The 26193-nt window shown below is 53.1% G+C and overlaps 1 protein-coding gene across 1 annotated transcript in view; it reads left to right on the forward strand.

Moving 5' to 3' along the window:
- The window catches only part of ARHGEF10 (Rho guanine nucleotide exchange factor 10), a 73933-nt gene that overhangs the window by 27272 nt on the left and 20468 nt on the right, over nt 1-26193 (forward strand). The window contains exons 14-27 of the mRNA XM_065899859.1: nt 1608-1685; nt 1912-2091; nt 4004-4120; nt 5883-5975; nt 8820-8990; nt 10465-10610; nt 11471-11652; nt 19966-20081; nt 20465-20592; nt 20766-20866; nt 22225-22346; nt 23082-23168; nt 24987-25192; nt 25788-25945. Coding sequence (XP_065755931.1) covers nt 1608-1685; nt 1912-2091; nt 4004-4120; nt 5883-5975; nt 8820-8990; nt 10465-10610; nt 11471-11652; nt 19966-20081; nt 20465-20592; nt 20766-20866; nt 22225-22346; nt 23082-23168; nt 24987-25192; nt 25788-25945 — 1885 coding nt within the window. The remainder of the gene's footprint in view (nt 1-1607; nt 1686-1911; nt 2092-4003; nt 4121-5882; nt 5976-8819; nt 8991-10464; nt 10611-11470; nt 11653-19965; nt 20082-20464; nt 20593-20765; nt 20867-22224; nt 22347-23081; nt 23169-24986; nt 25193-25787; nt 25946-26193) is intronic.

The following is a 26193-nucleotide window of genomic DNA, read 5'->3' on the forward strand; positions in this document are numbered from 1 at the left end:
TCGCATTTACCCCTCCTCCCCCTCCTCCTCTTCTCTCCCCATCCTCCTCTCCCCCTCCCCCCTTTACACCCTCCTTCTCCTCCTGCATTGCTCTAATCACCTCCTGGCCCAGGCACATCTCCCGTGGGTCCCCGTGGCCTCGTAGGAAAGCTGGTCCAGGGCTGAGGTCTCCCTGCAGCCTTGGGGTCAGGGTCCCGGGAAGCCTGAGGCCTGGGGACCCGTGTTGGCTATGCTGTCCACGCACTGAGTTTAACTGAGGGGCTGACCCGACCTGCGGGAGCCCTGGGATCTGGGGGAGATTTGGGGTTTTACTTTGTATTTTTCAGTAATAACAGTTCCAGGTCCTTTGACCTGATACATTAGTGTCATCTCAGGGCTTATAAAAAACATTTAATTCCTAGGTTAGACACCCCCCCCCCCCCGCAAATCCTCAAATATCCTGACCCCAGAGTTGAGACAGTGTGTGGGAATCTGAATTTTGGGAGAAGGCTGGTCCACATTTGACCATCCGCAGTTTGGGGGTGTCTGGGTCGTGGGGTGCCACCCTCGTTTCAGAGGGAGGGGTCATCGCTGCGGCCGCGTGTGCTTGTGCTTTAATTCCAGAGTCATCTGCCTTTTACACACATCACTTGCTTCCTTAAGTGTCCTTGAAGGTTGCTTTTTGCCTTCATTTTGCGAAGGAGCAGCCCTTTTGTAAGGAGAGGAGTCGCCCCCTTGTGGATGTCGGTGACTTGACAAGAGGCGCGCCCTCGGAGGATGTGCCTTCTGCCGCCAGGTGGCGTCGCGGTTCCTGGGATGGGGCTGCCGGGGGTGGGGTTAGGAGCAGCCTTGTCGTTTCTATGCTCCACTTGCCATTTATTGGCAAAAGCAACTTTGCAAACGGTGTGTAAACTGGACAAAAGTGCCCAGTGTCGTCATTGGCCTTAAACAGGCATCTTACAGCCAGAAACTTGTGCTTGCGTGTCCTCTAGTCATGAAAACAAATCCCAAAGTGATGTCACTGTTTGAAATGCAGGCATCTCAGGTCTGGAGGAGTTTTTGCACCTGGAATTGACGTTGGTCATTTACTCTCTGCGTTCTTAGCCTTGGAGGCTTCGAATGGCCTCAAAACAAAACAAAACTATACCTCCACCTTCCAAAAGTTTTTTTTTTTTTTAATAACTTTGGAATAATGATTTTAGATGTGTTGGTAATAGCATTCTTTGAGTCAAGACTGGAAGGTTTCTTTTCTATGCTTAATGTATGTATACATGAAATACCATGTAATTCCATACTCGGCACATAAAATACAACCCGTTAATTCAGTTCATTATTGTTGGATGAGTGAATGAAATTGTTGTTAATGCCATAATTTAATTGTGTTACTGTAGTTGTGGTTTATTTGAGGTTTACAAATAACAGAATTGTAGTGATGGGGAACCAACGTTTTGTGCCCATAATGGTAGGTAGTTAACGCACTAATATATTTTAAGGCCTTGGTAGGTTTCATTTATGTACTGTCTTGAAAACAAAAAACTTTTTTGTCCACAAGCCTCAACAGAAGTCAAATTTATCTGTTGTGTTTTCTGAGGCAGGTTTTGACTGTTGTCTTTTCAAATTCTCAACAGGTCGTAAGAAGATATATTCTGGGTTCGGTTGTCGACAATGAAAAGAGCTACGTGGATGCTCTTAAGAGGATTTTGGAGGTATCTAAATGCCACATTGTATAATGGATATGTTTTGTGAACCTATGAATTATAAAATACTCAAATTGGCAAAATTCTTAAAAGAATCTGAGAATTGTGTCTGTGTATTGACATCAAAGGTCGCCGGTTTGTTTGGGCACAAACGTAGTTGCACAGGTGAGTTTCTCCGCGTTCTTTCATGAACCCTGGGAAAAGCCTGGGCCGTCCTTGTGTGTTTCTGCCTCAGCAATACGAGAAGCCGCTGTCTGAGATGGAGCCCAAGATCCTGAGCGAGAGGAAGCTGAAGACGGTCTTCTACCGGGTCAAGGAGGTCCTGCAGTGCCACTGCATGTTCCAGATTGCGCTGGCCAGCCGCGTGGCCGAGTGGGACTCGGTGGAGATGATCGGAGACGTCTTCGTGGCCTCGGTAACCGAGCCGGCGTGCCCAGAGGGTCTGTGGGGCTCCCCTGGGCTCAGGGCCCCTCCCTTCTCCCACGGATGCCTCAGGGTGGGTGTCCTGCCGTCCTGAGCTCAGCCGCACCCCACAGCGCCCCGGCCGACACTGCGGAGCTCTCCGCGGGGGCCGGTCTGAGGTCGGGAAGCTGAGCACGCGTGCGCGCTCAGGGGAAGGATGTAGAGAGAAACGTCCGGAGGCTCCGGTGGAGCTGCCCCTGGAACACTTCAGACCACACACCGTCAAGCTTGGGAGGCATCACAGGAAATTTGATGGTGGTTTCGTCGCCGAGTCAGGGCCCTGCTTGTGAACGGTTTTGTGGGGTTGTCGGCTTTAAGCCCTCGCAGGGTCTCACCCCTCCTGGGAACCGCCTTGTGGGAAGATACCCACCTGTTTCCCTCAGCCCTGTGCTCCCTGACCTGGTGTCCCGTTGTGCGGACGCAGCCTCCAGGCCCCGCGGTGACACAGGACGCGAGGGGACACGAGCTGGTCCCACAGCTGCGCTGACCTTTCCCAGCAGGAGCCGCCGCAGCCCTGAGCTCCAGTGCTGGGTGGCTCCAAGCCATTTATCTTCGGCCCGTTTGTGAATCGTCCACACTGCGGACTGGCTAGTTTTCTATCTAGAGGTAGCAGAGGGATTCTGAAGTTGATTGAGGACAGCACTGTCAAGGAACAAGAGCTTGAAAGATTTTTAAGTGTCCGTATACTTAGAGGAATGCTGTAATGTGAAACGTGAAACCTTTTTCTATATATTCTGTGCATGTGTTTAGTGAGGTATATAAAGTATACTTTGAACATAACGTGGAAAGAGAGTTCTAAAATGAATTTGCATAATCCCCTTCAGTGATCTTTATGAAAAACAAAAAAGAGATATTGGACATTTACTTCTTTATTGCATTTCTGCCTATTTTATATATTAGTTTCAACTCTTAGTCTGTCCTTCTTAAAATGTTTACCTTGGGAACATTTTTTTTTTTTTTTTTTTTTTCGGTACGCGGGCCTCTCACTGTTGTGGCCTCTCCCGTTGCGGAGCACAGGCTCCAGACGCGCAGGCTCAGCGGCCATGGCTCACGGGCCCAGCTGCTCCGTGACATGTGGGATCTTCCCGGACCGGGGCACGAACCCGCGTCCCCTGCATCGGCAGGCGGACTCTCAACCACTGCGCCACCAGGGAAGCGGGAACATTTTTTTAATGTAGAAGAAAATCTTTTTAAGAAATATATAATTTAGATGAAAGCATTTCTTCTCTAAGTGGCTCCACATCTACTTATGGGACTCGCTGTCTGTCCTCAAGAATATGTGGGATCTTAGAAGCATAAAAGGGAGTGAGGCCAATGTCTCTGCCTCTGGAAACCTTTGCGCTTCTGGGAAAATTGGGCAGTGGACCTATGTGGTGTTGCCCCTCAGCCTGGGGAAACAGGTGTGGTCAGCTGTCCTCCTCTGAGCATCTCAAGGGGATGGTTAGGTCAGGATGCTGGGACCTCCACATGCTGAGGTGCAGGACATTCTGTCCTGGAGGTGAAATCCACAAAATGCCAGTCAGCAGGAATTTAAAGGAGGATGTCTGTAAACACCGTCTTTATACGACTGTAGACTGTAGTCAGGAACATTTCTTAACTGAAACCCAAACTTGCCACAGTTTTGAGCAGGGCAGCCTTAAAGAGCATTGGCAAATAAGATCAACCAGCCAGTGAAAAATTCCTAGCAAGTCTCCTTAAGAAAACAGTGATCACACACAGTCATAATGAAGTTTATCCTATGAAAACATCACAGTGACCGAGAGGTTATCGTTAGCGCGCGGGTTCCGGCCTTTTATTGTAAGCTCGGAGAGGAAGCAGGAGGACTCTGCATTATTTACGTTTCTCAATTTCCTCTTGTATTTCAGTTTTCTAAGTCCATGCTGCTGGATGCTTACAGCGAATATGTGAATAATTTTAGCACAGCTGTGGCAATCCTTAAGAAAACGTGCGCTACAAAACCTGCTTTTCTTGAATTTTTAAAGGTAGGCACTTTAAAATTTCTTTGTGTGTTTTATCACCCTCTGATAACAGCTTTGATGTCAAAATACTTTGTGATGAAATTTCACCAAACCTTCCCTCTAAATGTATAATGTTATTTATTGTAAAGATTTTAGCACCAACAGGACCCTAGGTGTTGGATCGGTGCTGGAAAGGATGCTGAAGTTTTTAGTGACAGCATGGCTCTTTGAAAATAACCTTCATTTGCACATCCTTAGACGTATGTGGATAGATGGGAGGGGTCAGAAAGTGGAGCTCAGACCCCAAACCAAGTGGCCAGCTGTTGCTCAACACAGCGTTAGCAGTAACAGAAGGGGGCTTTGGAGTCGGTCGGGGGCTCCGTGGCTTCTTTGGGTCAGGCAGTGAGCAGACCCCCTAAAGATGAGCCCCCACGGTGGGTAGGGGGGCTGCATGGTCCGTTCCTCCTCTGACATCGGGTGTTGATGGGTGACACTGAATCAGCGACATCCCTATCCAAAGACGCCCGTCTCAGGCTGGGACGTAAACGTGCCCAGAGGGCTCTCTGCCCGTGGAACCAGGATAAAGTTTCCCTTCAGATACTGAGTCCCGGAGGCCGGGGCCGGGGCCGGGGCCTCATCTGCCTGAGGCTCCAGTTTGCATTACGACCTGGGACCAAAGCCTGTTCCTGTTACGTGAACTGTGTTCTTGGAAGGTTCTGCCACCCGCACAGTGAACCCTGGGGGGTGTCTTCGCCCAGGGTGAAGGCTTATTTAGGCTGAGCTATACCCGCTCCCTCTCACGTGATATGGTGGTCCCCACTGACGCAGGACCGGGGTGGAGGTGGCCCGTCCTTAGATCGACCCCACTCTGGAAAGCTGCGGTCGGCGCTCTGGCCTTGCCCTGTCACAGCAGGAGAAAGGAAACACGGGACGACCTAAAGTATACTTTTTCTGAGGAGTTTGTTGTGGTCCTGCTGGTGCCGACAGTACCTGACAGGAGGCCACTGCAGCCCCACCGTCAGGCCGCCAGCCCCTGGCGGCCTGGGAAGGCAGACCATCCAGTCCCCTGTCCTACCCCAGGTGCCCGGTGTCCACGAGGTCAAGCCGGGCTCCGGGCTCCGCACCGCATGGCCCCTCAGCTGGAGAGAGCTGGGGACTCCTCCCCAGTTTGTAAATGGTCAGCCTGGGGCGTCCCCTCCTGCCAGAGAAGCCTCCCCTACAGAGGGAAGGGGGCGCCTGGCCCTGGACTCCCTCCCCCCTGGCCTCCCCTGGGGAGACTTGCCAGGACACGGACACGCCCCAGCCGCGCCCCGAATCTCCACGGCAGAGCGAGGGCTGAAGTGGGGAGGTTTGTCCCAGTGCAGGACAAGCCGCGGCAGCCGCAGGGACTGTGCCCCAGGCGCAGGGCAGGTGCCTTTAGGGGCCCGTGCTGCTCCCACTTGGGATTCTGTCACTTTCTTCCTCTTCTTTCTTTTTTTTTTTTTGTAGCTGCCCTTCGTTGTGATTGCAGAATCTTAGAAACTAGTTTGACTCTTAGAGTATTGAAATTAGCTCATAAATGGCTCTTAAAACATCAAATAAAAACATTGAAGCTTTCAGTTCAGAAACCAGCCAGGGCTCGCTGTAGCCTGAATGACGTCAGCGTGCATTGGCGGTGTATGAGGTGTAGAAGGTGTTTGGAGCAGGTTTGGAGGCAGCCTCTCCATAGAGGGGAGCAGGTGCGAGCTCCCCCCGGGGGCAGCGTCCAGGCGGGAGCCGCAAGTGCCGGCCCTTTGTCACCCCGCAGCAGTGCCAGGAGGCCAGCCCTGACCGCGTCACGCTGTACAGCCTGATGATGAAGCCCATCCAGAGGTTCCCGCAGTTCATCCTGCTGCTCCAGGTGAGGCCTCCTGCGCGATTCGGCCAGTGGTCCCGTCTTGCCGTCGTCCGTCCCTCCGTGTCCCAGCATCTCCTCGTGGAGATGGCAGGCTCTCAGCTGCCTCCGCTCCCAGGTCGCTTACATCAGGGCAGGGCCGGCGGCGGCGAGACCCCAGCCTGCAGCTGCCGGTCCCTCTGGCCCCCACCCGTGCTGAGCTCCTCTCCTGGGCCCGTCGGGACTCCCCTCGTCAGCATAGACTCTGGGGGGGTGAGAGGGACTTGTTATGAACACCAGACGCCCCTCCCCCCATCACTCAGGAAATTCCGAGGGCTTTAGGGGCCCCGGGCCAGGGACCTGAACTGGGGCAAAGCCGAGTGAGTTTTCATTAACCACACGCGCTCGTGCACTGTGGGAGGTGGGCTGGTCACCAGGCAGGTAGACACAAGATGTCCAGGGTCCTGCTCTGGGGTCAGGTGTGTGCCCAGAGTGGAGGGGCAGGCCCAGAAAGCTGCCGGTCAGCTGCGGAGCCGACCGGCTGCTTGGAGAGCGGGAGCTGCGCAGAGAGATTTCCCAGATACTCCGACCCTACGTTTTTTTAGACTAAGAATTCTCAGTTAGGTACGTGCGTTGATCTAAAGAGTAGAGCTGGCTTTGAGTGCAGATATAAAGCATCGTCGGATCAGGAAGGCCTTGCCCTGCCGTGTGATGTGCTGTCAGGCCCCCGAGACCTGGGACCCGCGCGCCTTGCGGGCTCAGGGCTCACCCTCCTTAGATGAGCGTCAGGGCGTTTGAATTGGTTATTTCCGAGGAGGGTCTGCAGTGGCCTCTTCCGGTTTCTCAGTGAACACTCAGCTTGTTTCTAGAGTTAAATCAGGCGACTTGTTGGCTCCCCTAGTCATTAAAAGTGATGAAAGATGAACCGTGAAATCATCCCCAGGGACAGGGAGGGTGCATCAAAGGCCTTGAGGCCTCGCTGGGCCCGCCCGTCACACGGTTCCAAATTTTAAAAATTGGTTCTTGTAAGAAGTTTGCTCTTTCCTTTTATTTTTATTTTTACTTACCTCTAAATGTTTCAGTTTGCCGAGCAGAAACAGATGAAAATTCTTAAAGTCCGAATCCAGTTACGATAGACTCCAGGGTTTTGGTTTAAGCACACGTCCTCGTGGACAGATGCGGCCCCTTGGCCTGGCCCTTCCCGGGTTCCTTAGAGCTTCCTGTACAGCTCGTCCCCTCCCACGCCCCCGCCCCACCTGGGCGCCAGCCCCCGACCCTCCAGGGCAGAAAATAGCCTTCACCCTGGCCTGATGGCGGCATAGCACCCAGACGGCTGGTCCCAGGTTTGTGTGAATGCGGTTCCCTTGGGGAGGTGTTCAGTCCTTCCTGCTGTCTGAGCACAGGCAGTTCGCAGGGGCAGGGGGCTCAGACAGAGCAGGGCTGGTTCCCAGGAGAATGCAGTCGGCGTCAGAGAGGGGCGGTGTCTGTACTTCTGTATTTCCGTACTTCAGAGACACCTACAGGTCCGTGTGCAGGGACCCCGCTCTGCGGGTAAGATGCTCCTGGGAGTTGGTCCTGGAGAGGAGTGGGGTGGAAGATGGGGCGCCTCCCTCCCGCCGAGCTCCGAGCCCTGCTGCGTCCGCGTGCGCCGAGGGGGCGGTGAAGGGGGACGGCGTGGAGGGGCCCGTGCCTCTGACCCCCAGCCACTCCCCTGCCTCTCCTCCTATCACCACACCTGACCCTCCTTGGCTCTCGGGGCCTGTTACCTGTAGTTGCGATGACCCTATAGCCGTCCCCCAGAGCTCGGGATCAGGCCGTGGCCGTGGCTTTTCTGGGCCTGCCGGTTTCCACTACGTGGTCCCCCAGGAGCCTTTGTCTTTATCCCGACTCCCGTGTTCTCCCCCGCATTGTACCCCAATAAGTAACAGCCCGGCAGCCGCCGCGCACCCCGCTTTCCTCCCCTCAGCTGTCCGTCCACGTGCGGCGCTGGTTCTGTGGATGGTGCTGGGATCCGGGCGGGCGCGACCCAGCTGCGCTGCTGGTACCAGAGCGCCTGTGAAGAGGATTCATTTTGCCTTGTAGGGTTTGACGTGGCTCATAGGGAAGCCATCGCGTGGAGCAGTGTGTGTTGTTCATTCAGACGGGGAACGTGCGATGGTTAGGCGAGTTCTTTCCAGACCGACGAGAGCAGGAAGCTTAAAAAGACAGGGCTGCTGAAGCTCCCGGGGGGCGGGCGGGCCGGGTGGCCCGGGCAGGGAGGCCTTGGTCTGGCTCGCCCTCCTCTGCGAAGCCGGCAAGGTGACTGCACCCGGTGCGTAGACGTCCCCCTCGAGAGTTGACTCAGAGCCTGGAGTTGGCTCTCACCACGCTCGCGGTGCCATTGGTGCCTGTGCCGTGCTCCTGCAGGGCCGCCACGCTCCGCCCAAACCAACGGCTCAGAGCTGGGCGCTCAGGACGCAGACCCACCGGCGGGAAGGGGACTCCGGCCGTCTGTGGGTCCACTGGTCTGGCTCACACTGAGAACAGCAGCCTGACCGTTACCAGAGAGCAGAGATTTCTGAGGTCCTGGCGAGCTCGCAGTAGGGATGGGTCCCTTCCTGGAAAATGGTGTCTTGTTTCCATTCCCATCCCAGTTTAATAAGGCAGTTTTGTTTTTGCAAAAGGAGCTTTGAACGTTCAGCCAAATTGTGACTCACTGAGTTTGTTACCCTTTCCCAGGGCTTACTTTATTCCCCAGAAGCAGCGGATGCCAGGGCCAGCCTCCGGCTGCCAGAGTCGCGGGATGCTGTCGGCGGGGGTGCGCGGTGACCGCCCGCTGCTCCCACCCCCGCATCACACGTCCGCCTCCCCTCTGCCTTGTTCCTCCTCAAGGACATGCTGAAGAACACGCCCCGAGGACACCCCGACAGGCTACCCCTCCAGATGGCGCTGACGGAGCTCGAGACACTGGCGGAGAAATTAAACGAGAGGAAGAGGGACGCTGATCAACGCTGCGAAATCAAACAGATAGCAAAAGCCGTAAACGAGCGGTACCTGAACAAGGTTGAGAGTTTTCCTCTCTGTGCTGAGGCTGCTCTGCTTCGTGCTAATGAGCCTTCGCTCCCTGAGCCACTTATTACTAACCTCCTGGAACCTCTCGGCGAGTCCCTTGGCCCAGAGTTCTTGACTGAGGGTCCGTGGAGAGCCTCGGGGTCACGAACGCTGCAGTGTGCACAGAGCCTTCGTAGTCTGTGCATTTTCTCAGGAAAGGGGCTCGCAGATTGACTAGGTCCTCACATGGACCCAGGACCCCAAAAAGGCTAAGAGCCACTCTTTTAGCCGAATTTTACTTTCAAAATGCAGCGTTTCATCCTAGTCCTACTTGAAGCATAGATACTCACGTGCATTCTTACTTGTGTCCACGGTGCGTGGACTGGGCTGTATTTATCATGAAGAAGGGACGCAGAACACAGCATGAAAGCAGTCCCTCAGCAAAGCTGTACCTCAGCTTCATATTTACAAAGCCATCTTCCTGCCACCATAATCCAATTTCACATAGGCTTTGCCGTTTGTATCTGAAGCTCTAGTCCACAGGAAGAGGTTAATGGATATGAGCTGTGCTAAATAAGTCAGCAGGGGTACTTTCCTACTGGATACTGACATCCAGTGATTTAACTACAAGAACTTTATTGTCATATGTTTTAAGCTTCGGTTTTCCCTGATTCTCCAAAGGATTTGTACAGGAATTTTTACAGGCAGAAAATTCCCTTCACTGATATTCTCGAGGTGGCTCATGTTGTTTAAAATCCTGCTTCCCTATGGTACCCGAATGTCTGGGAACCCCCGACAGTCCGAGGGCCCTCAGAGGTGACGCATTGCTTACCGTTGCGCTAGTGAGGATGCAACCTCATCCCCGTGAGGTCGGCCGGCCAGTGTGGACCTCTGGGCCAAGGACTCCGGATTTCCTTCTGGGCTGAACGGCTAAAATAAGTTCTGTATGACCTATGTCACTTTACTAATAAATATGAAGCCTCTTTCCGGAGAACCAAGAGTACTTTGTTTGGCCCAGAGAAGTAAAACATGGCAAACCATGAGCAGTCAGGAGGTTTTCTTCAGTTTGCTGTCCTTGGGAAAAGTAAAATCACAGACATTCCCGGTTGATACGGTGTCCTAAGTAACAGAAAGGTTGGGGTGACCGTCTGTGAGGATCGGAGCATGTATTCCGAGGAGTGACTGAAAGAGAGAGAGCACATTGAGTGACGGGTGAAAACCAGCGGAGCCCTCGTGGCTGCGTCAGCATCTCATAGCTAGAGAAACTGCTCACGTAAGGAAGTTAGATCCCTGCCACTGTGTAGATTCCTTAAAAAAAACCCACTTTTTAAACTCTATACCGTACGTGCAAGAAGCGTGATTGGGAATATAAGGATTATCTGTAGAGAAAAAAGAATCTATAAAACCTTGATGTTGTCTCCTCGTGTATTTTGCCAGGCTTCATTCTCATTGTTCTTCTTTTTCTCGGTGGTCTTTGAACGTCCAGCTTCTCAGCAGCGGGAGTCGCTACCTCGTCCGCTCCGACGACGTGGTAGAAACTGTCTACAACGACCGGGGGGAGATCGTGAAAACCAAGGAGCGCCGGCTCTTCATGCTGAATGACGTGCTCATGTGCGCCACGGTCAGCGCCCGGTAGGTCAGCGCCCGGCAGGTCAGCACCCAGTAGGTCAGCGCCCGGCAGGTCAGCACCCAGTAGGTCAGCGCCCAGTAGGTCAGCGTCCAGTAAGATGCATGGCCCCGCGGGGAGCTCTGTGGTCACAGGCGGTCTGTGTCTCGGTGAGCGGATGCCTTCGCTTCCCCTTCACTCTGGACAGATGTGTATGCAGAGCTCAGCCTCTCATCCTGTGACTTGCATGGGTCCAGGGAGGGTCCCCGACTCACTGCTGGTGGAGCTGAGGGACACGTGGGTGGGTTTTCTCTGTAAACATCAGGCAGATGTCAGAGCTGGAAACTGAACCGAACTCCGTTTCTAGCCATCCTGAATCAGCTATGGTTCCTGTCCATATCATCGTTCAAATCCTTTCTCATTAGTTGCTTCTCTATAAATATGTTTTTGATGGTTTTTCTTATAAAATTTGGGTATATTGGGCTTCCCTGGTGGCGCAGTGGTTGAGAGTCCGCCTGCCGGTGCAGGGGACACGGGTTCATGCCCCGGTCCGGGAAGATCCCACATGCCACAGAGCAGCTGGGCCCGTGAGCCATGGCCGCTGAGCCTGCGCGTCCGGAGCCTGTGCTCCGCAACGGGAGAGGCCACAACAGTGAGAGGCCCACGTACCACAAAAAAAAGAAAAAAAAAAAAAAAAAGAAAAAAAATTGGGTATATTTATACTCTGTGAAAACCCACTGTGGAACCGCGTGGTCAGTCCTGGTGAGAACGCCAGAAGCACCCAAGCCCGCAGTTCAGAGGCGTCTCTCTTGAGTCTCCAAGGGATGAGGCGTCCCGTGACTGATTCCTTGGCTGTGCCTGACACGAGGGTTTCTGCCCCTTGCAGCACCTCCCATGACAGCAGTGCCCTGACATCGACCGGCCAGAGGTATTTGTTGAAGTGGAGCGTCCCTCTCGGGCACGTGGAAGTGATAGAATACGGCGGCAGCGAGGGCGCGGGGGAGAATGGCAGGGGTCCCGTGGTGCCCGCGCCCGAGAGCCTGGCAGTGGTGGCCGGCACCAAGCCAAGTGAGTGATGCGTCTCGGACGCGCTTGCAGGTCTGGGGCCGCCAGGGCTCTGATGTAACCTGCTTGGTCCTCAGCCCCTCACCGTGTCAGGAGACCTGGTTAAGACGGTGAATCTGTCGGGTGACACGGTCCTAGAGCCTGTGCTTATTTACATTGGCTGGCGCACGTGGACACACGTGCCAGCCGGGAGTCTCCTCTCTGAGCCTGTCCCCGTCGGGGTCTGGGGGTGGGGGCCCTGCCCTTGGAATGCATTCCATCTTCCTGGTTCACGTCCCGTCCTGAGCTTCCCGCCAGCAGCTGCGGCAGGGGCCATGCTCTCTCCGGAGGGTGCGTTGAGTGGATGCAGAGAAGGTCCCAGAGAGCGTGGGCCTGGGTGGTGGTCTCAGCTCTGCCACCCCTTCCCCTTCCGTCTCCACGGAGGTGGTGCCCGCCTGTGCCTTTCACAGAGAATCGGGGGAAGAGGGTCCCGGCACTCGCCCAATAGTCTTATAATACAGTTATTGTTACTAAACGGTCTGAAGATTCTAGATTTTGAACTTGGTGTCATAATCATTACTTTCTTCTTCTGTTTTCTTTTTGTTTTGCTTTGTTTTTATCCAAGTAAAGCCTGGCTAAGTTTTACTCACTCACTGGCTTTGGCCTCTGAATTGTGGAGCACCTAGGGTACAGTGAATGGGAGCTTTCCATAAATTGTTTTATATATAAAATGAGCCTTTATATTTAAATTTATAATACTAAAAATAAGTGTGTCAAGGCTTCCCTGGTGGTGCAGTGGTTGTGAGTCTGCCTGCCGATGCAGGGGACGTGGGTTCGTGCCCCGGTCTGGGAAGATCCCACGTGCCGCGGAGCGGCTGGGCCCGTGAGCCATGGCCGCTGAGCCTGCGCGTCCGGAGCCTGTGCTCCGCGACGGGAGAGGCCACGACAGTGAGAGGCCCGCGTACCGCCAAAAACAAAAAAAAACAAAAAGTGTGTTCAATAACCTTTTAGACTGTGTTGTTTCTGACACGGTCAGAAGGAGGCTGCTTTTGAAAGATGCAGCTTTTCTGAGCGAACATGCACGTTCATTTGGGTTTACAGGAACAGGTCGCGGTGACTGTTGGGTCCCATCTGATAGGGCGTCTCTTTTATTGTTTGTTCTTCTGCGCCTGATGTGAACAGCCTTGTGGTTTGGTGGTCTGCTAGTTGCTTGAGCCTGTGCTCCTAAACTCCTGAATTGCTGATGAAAAAATCATGCTCCTGTTTAAATAACGTGCATACCGTCTCAACTAACAATCGAAATACCAAACTTCTGTGAGGAGGGAGCAGCTGAGGAGTGGTTTCGGGAGGGGGACAGAGTGGGAAAGGGCGGGAGGGAGAGGCGGTCTCCCAGTTGACTTGATTGATTAAAATTTTACTTAGTGAGAGCAACGTGAAGATTTTGTGTGTTAAATGTTCTTAAAAATCCGTTTAAATTACTTGGAAGTATAGCAAATCCTTTTTATGTCTTGGTTTTGTGAACAAAAATAATGCCTTTGTGTGTATTACAATGGAAGCAATCCCAAGGTGGATTTGTGATCAAGATTGCCTCACTGTGTTCAGATCTCCAAGGATGCCTTCGATCCATGAAGTAGATGCTGTGTTACAGGGAACGCTGTGTTCTCACGTTCAACTTCTAATTTATGGTTCGTACTGAGCCAACTTAGAATAAGATTCACGTCAGCAGTATTAAAAAGCAGAAAGCAGGATGACTTAATTTGTAAAATATTACACGCGAGAAAGAACCTGGACTGTTTCCTGCTGCATTTGAGCCTTAGACGTTATCTCGAGCTCCTGTCAGCTATGGCCCTACATGTTATCTCGAGCTCCTGTCAGCTATGGCCCTAGATGTTATCTCGAGCTCCTGTCAGCTATGGCCCTAGATGTTATCTCGAGCTCCTGTCAGCTATGGCCCTAGATGTTATCTCGAGCTCCTGTCAGCTGTGGCCCTAGATGTTATCTTGAGCTCCTGTCAGCTCTGGCCCTAGAAGTTATCTCGAGCTCCTGTCAGCTGTGGCCCTACATGTTATCTCGAGCTCCTGTCAGCTATGGCCCTAGATGTTATCTCGAGTTCCTGCCAGCTGTGGCAAATGCAGATACGTAATCCTCATTGTCTGTCAAAAGAAAATGTCACTCTGTAGAGTATATCTTTTTCTTCATTCTGAGTTTAAGGAGAACTTTGCTTCCAGGTTATCTAGCTGCTCACTCTGGCTTTACAACTGGTGATACTGCTAAGTCCTTAAAGGCAGGACCAAGACCACTGAGTGGTCCCCAGATAGACCTCAAGACCTGAGAAGTTGCTGTAGAATCGGGGACCCTGGATCCATCTCCATCCAAGGATCCTCTTACTCTTATGGTTTCCATTACATGTGTGGTCGGATGCCAGGAGAACAAAGGCTAAGGTCAGAGAAGGATAACAAAACAGTTGCTGATAACGCAGTAGAATATCTGTCTCCTGGAATAAAGGAGAGCAGAGTGAAGGGGATTGTTAATGTTTAGGCAATGCTGGCTTCTTGAGGAGAAAGAATTAAGGTGCCCATTCGTCCCTTAACAGGTCTGTGTCATCAGCAGATTGTGACAGTGGGAGTTTGACTGGCTGGTGTCTTGGTGCAGGTATCCAGGTGGGGAGACTCCCGGGGAGGACATGTTCTCGGTCCAGCTGTCCTGGGAAGGGCGCTTTGCAGAGCCGCTGCCCATGCTGGTGTTCACGTTGTCCAAAACTCTTTTAATAGTCCTAGATACATGTTGCTTCTTAACTTTTTATTTTATTTTGGAGTATAGTTGATTAACAATCTAATGTGTTAGTCTCAGGTGTACAGCAAAGTGATATAGTTATATATATACATATATCTATTCTTTTTCAAGTTCTTTTCCCTGTAACATTTAACCTTATAGGTTATTACAAAATATTGAGTATAGTTCCCTGTGCTACACAGTAAGTCCTTGTTGGTTATCTATTTTAAATATAGCAGTGTGTACATGTCAATCCCAGACTCCCTAACTATCCTTCCCCCCCCGATTCTTTCCCTCTGGTTGACCTAGAGATTTGTCATACTGAGTGAAGTAAGTCAGAGAAAGACAAACATCATATGATATCACTTATATGTGGAATCCAAAAAAAAAATGATACAGATGAACACAATTCACCAGTGTTACGTGCAGGGTGTTACCAGTCGAGGTGCCAAGTGGACAGACAGTGCGGGGGGCGGGCGGGGGACAGGATGCTCTGGGTACCGAGTCTGGAGATCAGGGGCGATGCTGGCAGAGACGCAGTCAGCGCCGTGGGCGCAGATGTTTGCCTGGGATCCTGGTTTAGTGCGTGCCTCTGTAGCTTCCTCATCCTTAAAGTGGGTTTAATTTTTAGCTCTGAGCTGTGAAAGGGGAGTGTGGAGTAGATGGTTTTCAAAATGCCTTCTAGATTTAAAAAAAATGGTTTTTAACAAACTAAAGTTTGCTAATTCTGAATGTGCTGGAAGACGGGACTCAAGCCCCGTCAGCTAAGTTAGAAGTCCTGTTCCCCGTTGATATTCATGTGACTGTTCTGCCGTTTGAACGACTCTGTTCTGAAGCTCAGTGCTGCAAGACTGGGTCTGCTACTCAGCGGCGGAGACAGCGTGGCCCCTGCTGCTTGCCTTTGCTTTGCACCCTCCGTGTCCTTGAGTTGTGACACGTGATGGCCTTAAACGTTTCCCTCTAGTGCAGGGCCCTGCAAGCTGGGCTCCCTGGGTTGGTTTAAGCTTCCAGCCCCCGGAACTGACTTTGCAAAATTCTGTGCTAATAGCGTCTTATTTTTACCCTGCTCCACGCTTTCTCAGGAGGTGGGTTTATGAGAAAATTTCCCTTTTGCTAGAAATAAGGTGACGCTGTAGAGTGTTTTCTTCATTTAGTTCCCACAAGTGGGCCCTAAAGCGCCCCCAGTTTGCAAGGAATTGTGCCAGGTGGGCTCCATGGAGGGTGTGAGGGGCCGTGGCCACAGTGCCGGCTCTGCAGGGGCCTTGGGGGGATGAGCTGCCGGACCCTCGGAGAGTCACATACACAAGAATGAGAAACCTTCACCACCCAGCAGCAAACGCTTCCCAAGGAGAGGTTCCTGAGACATTTCAACAGGAGAGAAGCAGCTAGATCTGGTTTAAAGGGAAGCGCTTTTTCATGTGTAAATACTGATACATGTCGTCTTGTAAAAATCGCGCCCATTGCTCTCCACTTGGTTACTTAATCCTTAAAATGGGCAGTAAAAGCCAGACGCGTAGCTGGGCCTCTTTGTCGCACAGTGAGACACACTGTAGGGGCACAGGACCGGCCTGGGCTCTGGGGCGCTGGGCGGCTGGACCAGCGTCCAGCTGTGGAGCTTTCCTGTCGTGGGGCAGGGACGCAGGCCAGGGAGAGCCGTGGTGGACATGGCGCTGACGTGCATGTCGGCGGTGGTCTGCCCTGTGCCCCCCGCCCCTGCCGGCAGCCTGCAGGGGAAAAGGTGGCAGTTCTAGGGAGCCAGGCGCCCCTGTTTGGAAATGGGGCCCTTGTTTGCCATCAGGAACTTTGCAGAGAGAATGGAAGGCCAGCCTGACAGTGTCACTTCCCATCCTGAAGCATTTACTGCGTGTCCCCTGTAGGCTGAAATCTAACACAGGTGCCCGGATCCCTGCTATCTGGCTGTGAAGGGGGAAGCCGGGGCAGTGGGTACAGCAGCTCAGGAATGAGGGAGGGGGCTACTGCCATGATTAAAAGTAAGCTGGAGGCTCCCCTGGTGGCGCAGTGGTTGAGAGTCCGCCTGCCGATGCGGGGGACGCGGGTTCGTGCCCCGGTCCGGGAAGATCCCACGTGCCGCGGAGCGGCTGGGCCCGTGAGCCATAGCCGCTGAGCCTGCGCGTCCAGAGCCTGTGCTCCGCAATGGGAGAGGCCACAACAGTGAGAGGCCTGCGTACCGCAAAAAAAAAAAAAAAAAGTAAGCTGGAAGAGGGACTTTCCTGGCGGTCCAGTGGTTGAGACTTCACCTTCCAATTCCGGGGGAGCGGGTTCGATCCCCAGTCCAGGAGCTAAGATCCCACATGACTCCTCGGCCAAAAAACCAAAACATAAAACAGAAGCAGCATTGTAACAAATTCAATAAAGACTTTAAAAGTGATCCACATCCAAAAAAAAAAAAAAATTAAAAAAAAAAAACAAAAAAGCCGGAAGAGCCCTAAGCATCCTTACACTCCAGGGAGCAGCATCTGGGCAGGGGATGCGGGGGACAGAGCCCCTCTGGGGACGCAGGGAGGGTCTCCACAGTCAAGTGCAGAGGCCGGGGTGGGAGAAGGGCAGATAAAACCGAAGACCGGAGAAGTGAGCCCAGCTGAAGACAAAGTGTGAAGAATAAACAAGAAGCAAGTGCTCAGGGGCAGGGAGGAGGTGCTCTTCATGATACAAACAGAAGTGAAACCCGCGCGAGGTTGGCTGTAATCTTGCACGTGAGGCCAGCTCTGAGGCAGACGGAGGGGCCCTGGATCGAGGGTCCAGGGCCGGAGCTGATGCTCACGCTGCAGGGCGTCAAGCTTTCTTTCAGCCGCAGATGCGACTTTGGGTCGACTCCATTCTGGAAGGAAAAGGAGGGAAAGTTCCCTGTTAGACCCGGGCTCCTTTGTAGGCACCAGCCTCGCCATCAGAGGAAGAAGAGAAGTGTGTTCCCCGTGCGGAAGCAGCTGCCCGAGAGGGACAGGGTGCTCGGCGGGGTCTGGCCTGCCGGGCAGAGGCCATCGTGCGGTCCAGGCGGGAGGGTGGGAGAGAGGCTCCCACAGAAGTGTGCGTATCCGGTCGCCAGACTGTGACCCGAAGATGTGTAATTTTTAACAGTCCGTTCTTCCTCGGTAAAAAAAAAGTCCTTGATTTGTAAGATATCAAACTTTTCTGAATGAAAGGAAAGTTCTGGAAAGGAGAACTTGTCCCGAGGCCTGCTGACTGCTGGGTGGGGCAGGTCTGCCTCTCTCGTTCAGTGGGGTGTTTACTCAGCCCCCACCCTGCATCCCTCTCGCCACCCCAGAACCACCCACTGTCTCTGGGTTGGATTCCGTCTGCAGTGTCTCCATACCCCGTTTACTCCTCCTTGCCGCGCCTCCTGCCTGGAGACCCCCGGGCCCGGACTCTCCCACCACCCAGGTGTCTGGTGTGACGCAGGGGCCTCGGCCTCAGAGCTGCAGCCGGTCCATACCCGCCGGGGCCTGAGTCCGCACCACGGGGAGTCTCTGGACAGTGTTGCTGTTTCCTTGGCCACATGGACTCCACTTAGCTTTCAAACCCTGAATTTTCAAGCCAAATTGCAGGGGTTTCCATGGAGACGGGCGCAGTGAGAAGCCGTCTGCTCCCAGAAACCCAGGGTGCTGGGCATTGTGACCAGATGGTAGGAAGTCCACCCAACAAAAATCTTGATTTGCAGATCTGTTGTTCATATGAATTTAGCCAGAAAAAGAGATTCTTTCCTAAACTGAAAGTAACGTTTGGGAAAAGAACGACGGCTCTTTGTTCTGTCTTGTGTGACTTGAGTGGATGCTGTGGTGTTTCGTGCGCGTCCTCTGGGTTCATTAGCATCTAACTCGCTGTGTGTTTGTGTCCCCAGCGTGCCCTTCCATAAAGCATCTCTGACGCTCACCACATGTGTGAACTTTGAGATGTTTTCACGTTGGGTAAAGGCAGAGAAACTCCTTCTGCCCAATAAGGAAGATTCTCTAACCCGCCAGGAAAAGTCCTCTTCTCCCTCTGGGGATGGGGTGACTCAGGCAGCGTTGGTTTTATCCTTGATGAGATAGGATGGGGCTGGTGGGGCCTCGTGAACGCAGCTTTAAGGAGGAACCAGGCCCAGTCCTGTAACCTCCCGTTTCCCGTCCTCCCCCGTCTCCAGAGCCTGTCCCGGGCGCCCGCCGACCTCTCTGCTCCAACACGTGACTCTAGACCACCCTGGACGCTGGGCCTCGTCCTCCCCGGCTCCCACCCCGCCCTCCCTCTGCTTGGACAGCCTGGGCCTGTCGGGTCCCAGCTGCTGGGTGGTGGACGGCATCAGTCCAGTGTGTCGGGTTGGCAGGAGGCTCCTGGTGACCCAGGAGTCCGAGTGCGGCTGCCCTGGGGCTGCCCGAGCCCTTCTTGTTTTCACACCGAGGACCATCCGCCCACCTCCAGGGCGTCCCTGTGCGTTCAGGAGGTGCACAGAGGAATCTGCCCTTTCCTTCCTTCCTTCCTTTTCTTTCTTGTTCTGCCGTCTCTGTGTGAACCTTGCACTTTACCTACTCTCTGATACAGAGTAAAGAGGCTTTACAGGTACCTATTCATTTATGATCCTCTTGGTTACAGACACAGAAGGCAGAGTTCTAAATCAGCTCCAAATCTCTGCCCTGTCCCCCCCGGGATGGCTGCTCACACAGGGCTTCCAGATGACTCCACTAGTCAGGCAAGAGTTACACTGAGGTGCCTAGAAAGTCACCATCCTCACCATCCACCCACTTCACTCCCGAAACCCTCCGGTAGCTTCAGAACTCTTTGTGTGCTAACCGTTTGCTTAATGTCCCCCCAGACTTAGATCATTTGGCTAAGTGATCAACCCGAGTCAGCGGTGGGTGCTGTTCTCGCGGGCGCTGGGAGCCTGTGCACCCACCCGGCTCACTGCAGGCCTCCTCTCCATCCTTTTAAAAAAGCGTTTAGAGAAGGCTCACTGGGGCGCTCAGGTTGGCGTTGGGAAGAGCGCGGTTGTTGAAACTTTGGTTGCGATTAAAGGTCATTTCTAGAGACCAGGGACCTTTTCCTAATGGTGATTACCTCAACGGTGCTTTAAAAATACAAATTGTGACACATCCGATGGACTAATTCACCAGCGTCCTTCAAAAATGTCAAGGTCATGAGGGAGAGATGGCCTGAGGCACTGACCTAGCAGACTGGAGGAGACTCATGGAGGTGTGACCGTTTCACGCGTCATGGGACCCGCCTTCGCGTCCCTGGGAGGCTGGCCTCCGTGCGGAAGCCAGTGAGGTCTGAGTAGAGCCCGCGACGGTTGGTGTTGCTACAGCAATGGGAATTCCTGCTTTGCACGACGCTTCTGTGGTTCTACAAGGTTAACATCCAAGACCTGGTGCAGGGGGCTCTGTGCCGTTGCAGCTTTTCTGTAAAGTCTAAAATTATGTCAAAATGAAAGGTCGGAAAGGGAAAAGCATCTACTTACTTGAAAACGTTCACTTTTAGAAAAATCTGGATGAACTAGACTCCCTTCTTGTGTCTCCTTCCTCAAGCCCCGGCGTGAACACGCCTGAGATTTGTGCTCTTTGTTGTCTTGTTTTGCAGACAGAGTTTACATGGGGCCGGGGCAGCTGTATCAAGATTTACAAAATTTGGCGCATGACTTAAATGTCGTCGGTCAAATCACTCAACTGGTTGGAAACCTCAAAGGAAACTATCAGGTGACAGTCGAAGCCACTTGGCTTAAAATTCTCTTTTAATTTCTAAGTCGTTGTCAGCGTGTGATCCCACCTCCTGGTTCTATCAAAAGCAAACACTGATGTTACTTTAAGAATCCATCTGATCGTGTATTTTCTCCTATTTCGGGGAAGGTGAAGCGCTTTTGGTGTAACTTCTGTTCATCCGGAGGCTGACTTGAGCGTCAGTTCTCTTAGGAATGTCCCAGCACCACATGACCCGCCTCCCAAAGGTGCTTTCTTCCTGATCAGATGAGTGTTACTGGTCTCCCTGGGTTTTTCATGTTTCGGCATCACTTTTTTTCTCTCCCTCGGGGTGGTCCCGTCTTACTAACATCTTTACGTGTGCTTCTGCATCTCCTTCCTAGAATTTGAACCAGTCGGTAGCCCACGACTGGACCTCGGGTTTACAGAGGCTTATTCTGAAGAAGGAAGAGGAGATCAGAGCGGCCGACTGCTGTCGGATCCAGTTACAGCTCCCGGGGAAACAGGACAAGTCAGTAAACGTCGGAAGGGAGCCTCCGGGCCAGCACCGAGAACAGGGCCCTTTGTCATGACGTGCATGTCTTCGCGGTTTGGGGATTGTATCTGAGGGGCAGGCCCCGTGATTGGGTTTCACACGATGGAGCCCACTGCGTGGAGTGCATTGTCTTTTCTTCTCCCCGGCAGGTCCGGCCGGCCGACTTTCTTCACTGCTGTGTTCAATACCTTCACCGCCGCCATCAAGGAGTCCTGGATCAACAACCTGCAGATGGCCAAGCTCGCCCTCGGTAAGAGCCGGTTGATCTCAGCTAAATGAGGCATGTTCGAACCAGACACAATGTCCGTTCCTCTTCTGTGAAGAAATGCACGCCCAAGAGGATGAGGTCACGGCTGAGAAGTAAACTTTACAACAGGTTCATCCATTCACCTGAAAGAATGTTTCCACGTGGGAAAAATCAACCCTAGTGCAGCGATTTTTAAGACGTTTGTGTTATAATTTAAGGGTTGTAGGGGATAAAACCTCACTTTTATTATAACAAAACATTAATATGAGTTGAGATGGTTCAACACAAGTGAAAGTCCTCTGAGTCTGTGGTCTGTGAGGCAGGACCCGGTCCCGGGTCTGGCCCACAGGATGAGAAAGTGATGGCTCGTCTCAGCCTGTTTCCTCACCCCTCACCTGTGAAATAAAACACAGGAGTGGACCGAATTGTCCCTGAAGACCCTCTAAGCACGAAAAATAAGTCCTGTGGTTCTATCAGAGATGGGAGTGACTCTGATTATTTTCTTGTCCCTACGTCCCTTTAGCCTTGCCTTCTTTTGATCTGTGTAGCAAACATTTAGATAGATGGGTGGGTGGGATAAGATACCTGGATGTTATTTACACACACACAGGTCTGTTACTCAGGACACGGGGATGTCCTGCGTCCATGTGTGTGTAAAACTCTCATTCAGGTGCAAAACAATCCGAAATGTTAACTGAAAATATAATACGGAAGAGAAATAGGCCTCGTGATCTGAGGCTGGTGGCAGGAAGGCCATCCGGGATGGCCTGTGATCCTCGGAACAGGGCTCCCTCCCTCCCTGAATGACTCAGTGGTTTATCAGGCCAGCTTCGGGGTGACCCCGTGAACAAGGACACGGATAGGCTCTGAGGATAAGCTCCGGTTTATCTTCAGATGCGTCATGTTTTCAAAGCTGAGATGGATGACTTGCTTTGTAGTAAAACATTTCTTCATTTCGTCGTACTTTTTTATCCCATGGTTTTGTGCCATGTTAGAAAACTTCTCACTCAGTCCCTGGTGTTTGAATCTAAACATCTCAGCTAGTTTGAAAAAGGGACAGAGGAAAACAGACCAGACCCAGGTGGTTTGCGCTTTGATGATTCGCAGTGCCCCCGCCCCCAGCGGATGGCTGGTCCACAAGGTGGGAACGGGGCGGTGGGCGTCCATTAGACTCGGGGCAGAGCGCTTACCTCATAAAGCCACAAGTCTGCAGCCTCCCCCGTGAGAAGAGGCTGTGCTGTTTTCCAGAAGGAAAACCCTCAGTTCTCCAGTCTTACCCAAAGTAGGGGCCAGACTCTCCCCCTGCCCCCGGGCCTGTGCTTCTTGCCCACCTCTGTTCCCTTCCCCCGGCATGGGCACAGAGGAAGAGAACCACCTGGGCTGGTTCTACGTGGAGGACGACGGGAATCAGATCAAGAAGGAGAGGCACCCCCTCCTCGTGGGACACATGCCTGTGACGGTGGCCAAGCAGCAGGAGTTCAAGGTGACGCAGCGGGCGGTTACCAGGAAGGGGCGCCGGGCAGCCTTGGGCGTGGCCCCTCCAGGGCCCGTTTGTGTAGCAGTCATTTAGGAGGGCGGTGGTCTGAAGCCAGAGGCTGCTTATCCGGAGCCGGTGCTGGGCCTTCCTCCGAGGCCCCGCGATCAGGCCCCGCGATCAGTCCCCACGGCTCAGGTCTGGCAGCTCTGCGCCCGTCGCTGGGCGGCTCGGCTTCCACGTGGTCATAATTGGAGACCTCCCGGTGGCCCGAAGCATGGTGCCCGCTCTTGGCTGAAGCAGACCCCGTCTGGGGTGGCGTTTCGTCAGTGTCGCTGTACAGTGGACTCAAGCGCTGCGGCCGGTGTCCACACAGACTGTGGAGGCCTGTGGGTGTGTCTTTCTCACTTTGGTCCCTGGCCGACACTCAGTCCTGGAACCCGGGCTTCCCTGGAGCTCCCTCAGCCGATGGGGACCATTCCCGCTGGCAGAACCTGCTCGCCGGGAGAGGCAAGGGCCCTGTTGGTGTGGCCTCAACCCAGAGCTGCAGCTGCCCGGGGCACACTTAGGTGTTGCTTCTAAAAAGCAAATTTCTGAGACTCATACATCGATCTTCCCCTCTCTTAGCCTTTGGAGTTGCCGTGGTTTATGTCAGAACGCTGTCATCCCTGTGAGACGTGGCCTCTGGCCTCCTCTATGAGTCCCATTTGAAATTCGGGCCTTTGATTTCTTTCTCCCCTTTAGATCGAATGTGCCGTTTATAATCCTGAGCCTTACCTAAATAATGAGAATCAGCCAGACTCGTTTTCCACGGCTCATGGTTTCCTGTGGGTAAGATGCTTTTGTTTGTTTTTTGTTTGTTTGTTTTTTTGCGGTACGCGGGCCTCTCACTGCTGCGGCCTCTCCCGTTGTGGAGCACAGGCTCCGGACGCGCAGGCTCAGCGGCCGTGGCTCATGGGCCCGGCCGCTCCGCGGCATGTGGGATCTTCCCGGACCGGGGCACGAACCCGTGTCCCCTGCATCGGCAGGCGGACTCTCAACCACTGCGCCACCAGGGAAGCCCCTTTTGTTTGTTTTTAATGCAAGTTCACGAAGAATCCATATCCACAGCTAATGAGATGAGAAATGACAGATTTGAGTGGTCCGATAGCTCGTTGTGGCTGGTGTGTCCCAACTTGTGTCTATAAACATGGGGGTCACAAACAGGAAAGGGGGCTGATCACTTTCGGAAAAGGTGTCGAGTTCTAAGGCATTAAAACATTTCTCTCTTTTCTTTTTCCTGTAAAACTTAACCAGATTAAATTCAGTCCAAAGTCCATGAACTAATAGAAGCATTGGAATATTTTTTCAGTTTGGACGGTTAAATGGCATGGAGTTTTTTCTCTTCCAAGACCATGCTGGCTGTGCACGCTGGGAACTTAGCAGTTAAAATTAGTTTCTTCCAAATGAAGAGCTGCCTTTGAACGGTGCTGCGTTTGCAGTAGACGTTGCTGGCTCGTGCAAACCAGAGGAATTGCTTGTGCGGTGCGTTTTCAGGTCTCCTGGTGCCCCCCTTGTGGGGAGCCGCCAGACCTCCTCCACGATGGGCCCTCTGTCCTTTTGCAGCCCCACCTGGCTCTCTCCCGGGTGTCCTGACCCCGCATAACTCCCCACACACCCCGCCCCGTCTCACAGCCAGAGCGCTGGCCTGCTTGGAGTCCCTGGTTGAGTTTTGGAAAGAAAACAGCCTGATGAACTGATAGCTCTCTGCACTCAGCCCAGAACGAAGGGATGGGCTGAATTCCCTCAGGGTTTTTGAATTTTAGAGGAGGTTTTTTCCATTTCAGGACCTGCACCTGGTCAGACCCCGGCTTCCTGTCGGCCTGAGCGGGCTTGGCAGTTTGACATTGTCCCGGGAAAGGCAGGATGCTTATTGATCAGAAGGGGAAAATCCGTTAGAATAAGGAGAGGGTCACGACATCCTCAATGTTGATGGCAAAGAAGAGGAATTTGTGAAGAACGCACACCACCCGGAACCAGACGAGCGTTCTCCTGTAGAGCCAGGCATGCTCTTCCCTGGTAACAGGATCCGGCTCCTTCCCACTGAAAAGACAATCAAATTTAGGTTTAAGTTGGGAAGCAAACCTTGCTGAGTGTTCCTAAGTGATCCAGCAAACGGGGGGCTCATAAATATCATGGCAGCAGTAGTACAAGTTCTAGAAAACAGCAACACTCCCTGATGTGTTAAATGCTGGGGACCCACTTTGAGATCCATTCTCACCCCATTTTGTCTCTTTTTAAGCCCTTGTTTTTTCAGGCAAGGCCTGGTTTAAAATTGATACCAGCCTGCTTTTTCAGACTTTGAATTGTGCACGGATAGGCCTTTACCATCCTGTGGTGCTAGGTGTGTGGTTTTTAAAGGATATAAATGTGACTTTTACAAAAACAAAACTGTGTTCTTGTTATTAAAATTAAAAGAAAAAGATGACCTAATTAAACATGTTGCAGAGGGAGCGGGGCTCTGTGAGCAGACTGTTTATAGGTTATTTGGTCCTCATCGGCCAGCTGGCTCCCACGTGGGAGCCGGATCTTGCCGTGGCTGTGGGGTGTCAGCCGTGCACGTGCTGTGGAGCCCCTTGCAGCCCACTTCTTCCCTCCCGAACCCCCCAGATCGGAAGCTGCACCAGTCAGATGGGTCAGATAGCCATCGTCTCCTTTCAAAACTCCAGCCCCAAGGTCATCGAGTGCTTCAACGTGGAGTCCCGCGTCCTGTGCATGGTGTACGTGCCCGCAGAGGACAGGCCCCGGGAGCCCGAGAGCATGGGGGGCCGAGTGCTGGGCATCCCCACCGTCTGCCTGGGGACGGAGGAGGGGAGGTGAGTGTCGCACACGGGCCCCTCGGCTTTGCCAGCCACGAGGCGGCGGAGTCCGCCGGCCCCTCCCTGACCCCCCTCTCTTGGGACGCGGGTGGAGACTGTTGGGTCCAGGACTTGGAAGGAGCCAGTGACTGAGGAAGTCACCCGAGGAAACCCAGGGGGGCAGCAGCTCCTTGCGGGGAAAGTTCTAGTTCTTCCTGCCCTTTGCCTTGCACACGCTTCATTCTTGTTCATGCTTTAAAGTGCACGTCACTCTTACACTTTGCAATGAGACAGAGCCTTGTTCTGTGTTATTCTCACACGGAACATGGTCAGAGTATAAAGGAGAGTTACGATGATTTTCCTGATGTGAAGTTCCTAGATCTACAGGAAGAACTAAGGTGTTTGTTTGTTTAATAACGCAGAACTTCTCTTTTAAAAGAAAAAAGAGGGGGATCAGAGTGGTAGCAGTCTTTACAACACGGCCAAGTGGGATGTTTCTGGAAGGAGTGGCGGGATGCGGGGGATGGACAGGAAGGTCGCACGTGCTTCTGCTCGGCAGGCTTGCACTTCTTGTGAGCAAGCGTACCCATGAGCTGACATTTCTCTTTTCCAGCATTTCCATTTATAAAAGCAGCCAAGGCTCCAAGAAGGTGCGGCTCCAGCACTTCTTCACTCCCGAGAAATCCACGGTCATGAGCTTGGCCTGCACGCCGCAGAGCCTGTACGCCGGCCTGGTCAACGGGGCCGTGGCCATCTACGCCAGAGCGGACGGTGAGCACGACACAGGCGCGTCTGCAGGGCGGCAGGGGCCACTGCCGCGCCTGGGGTGGGCCGAGGGAGTTTCACTCTGCACCGAGCCTCGCAGAATGCGAGGCTCATCGGCTTTTATCAGCCCTCGTCCTGAGGCACCTGTGACTCGCTCGGTCCTTAAAGGAGGGTGTGAGATAGACAGCCACCCGCCGTCGTTGCAAAGTCAGTCCTCCTGCTGGCTTCTCCGTGTCCCTCAAAGTGATGACCTC

Source organism: Phocoena phocoena, chromosome 21 (assembly GCF_963924675.1).
Source record: "Phocoena phocoena chromosome 21, mPhoPho1.1, whole genome shotgun sequence".
NCBI classification, from domain to species: domain Eukaryota; kingdom Metazoa; phylum Chordata; class Mammalia; order Artiodactyla; family Phocoenidae; genus Phocoena; species Phocoena phocoena.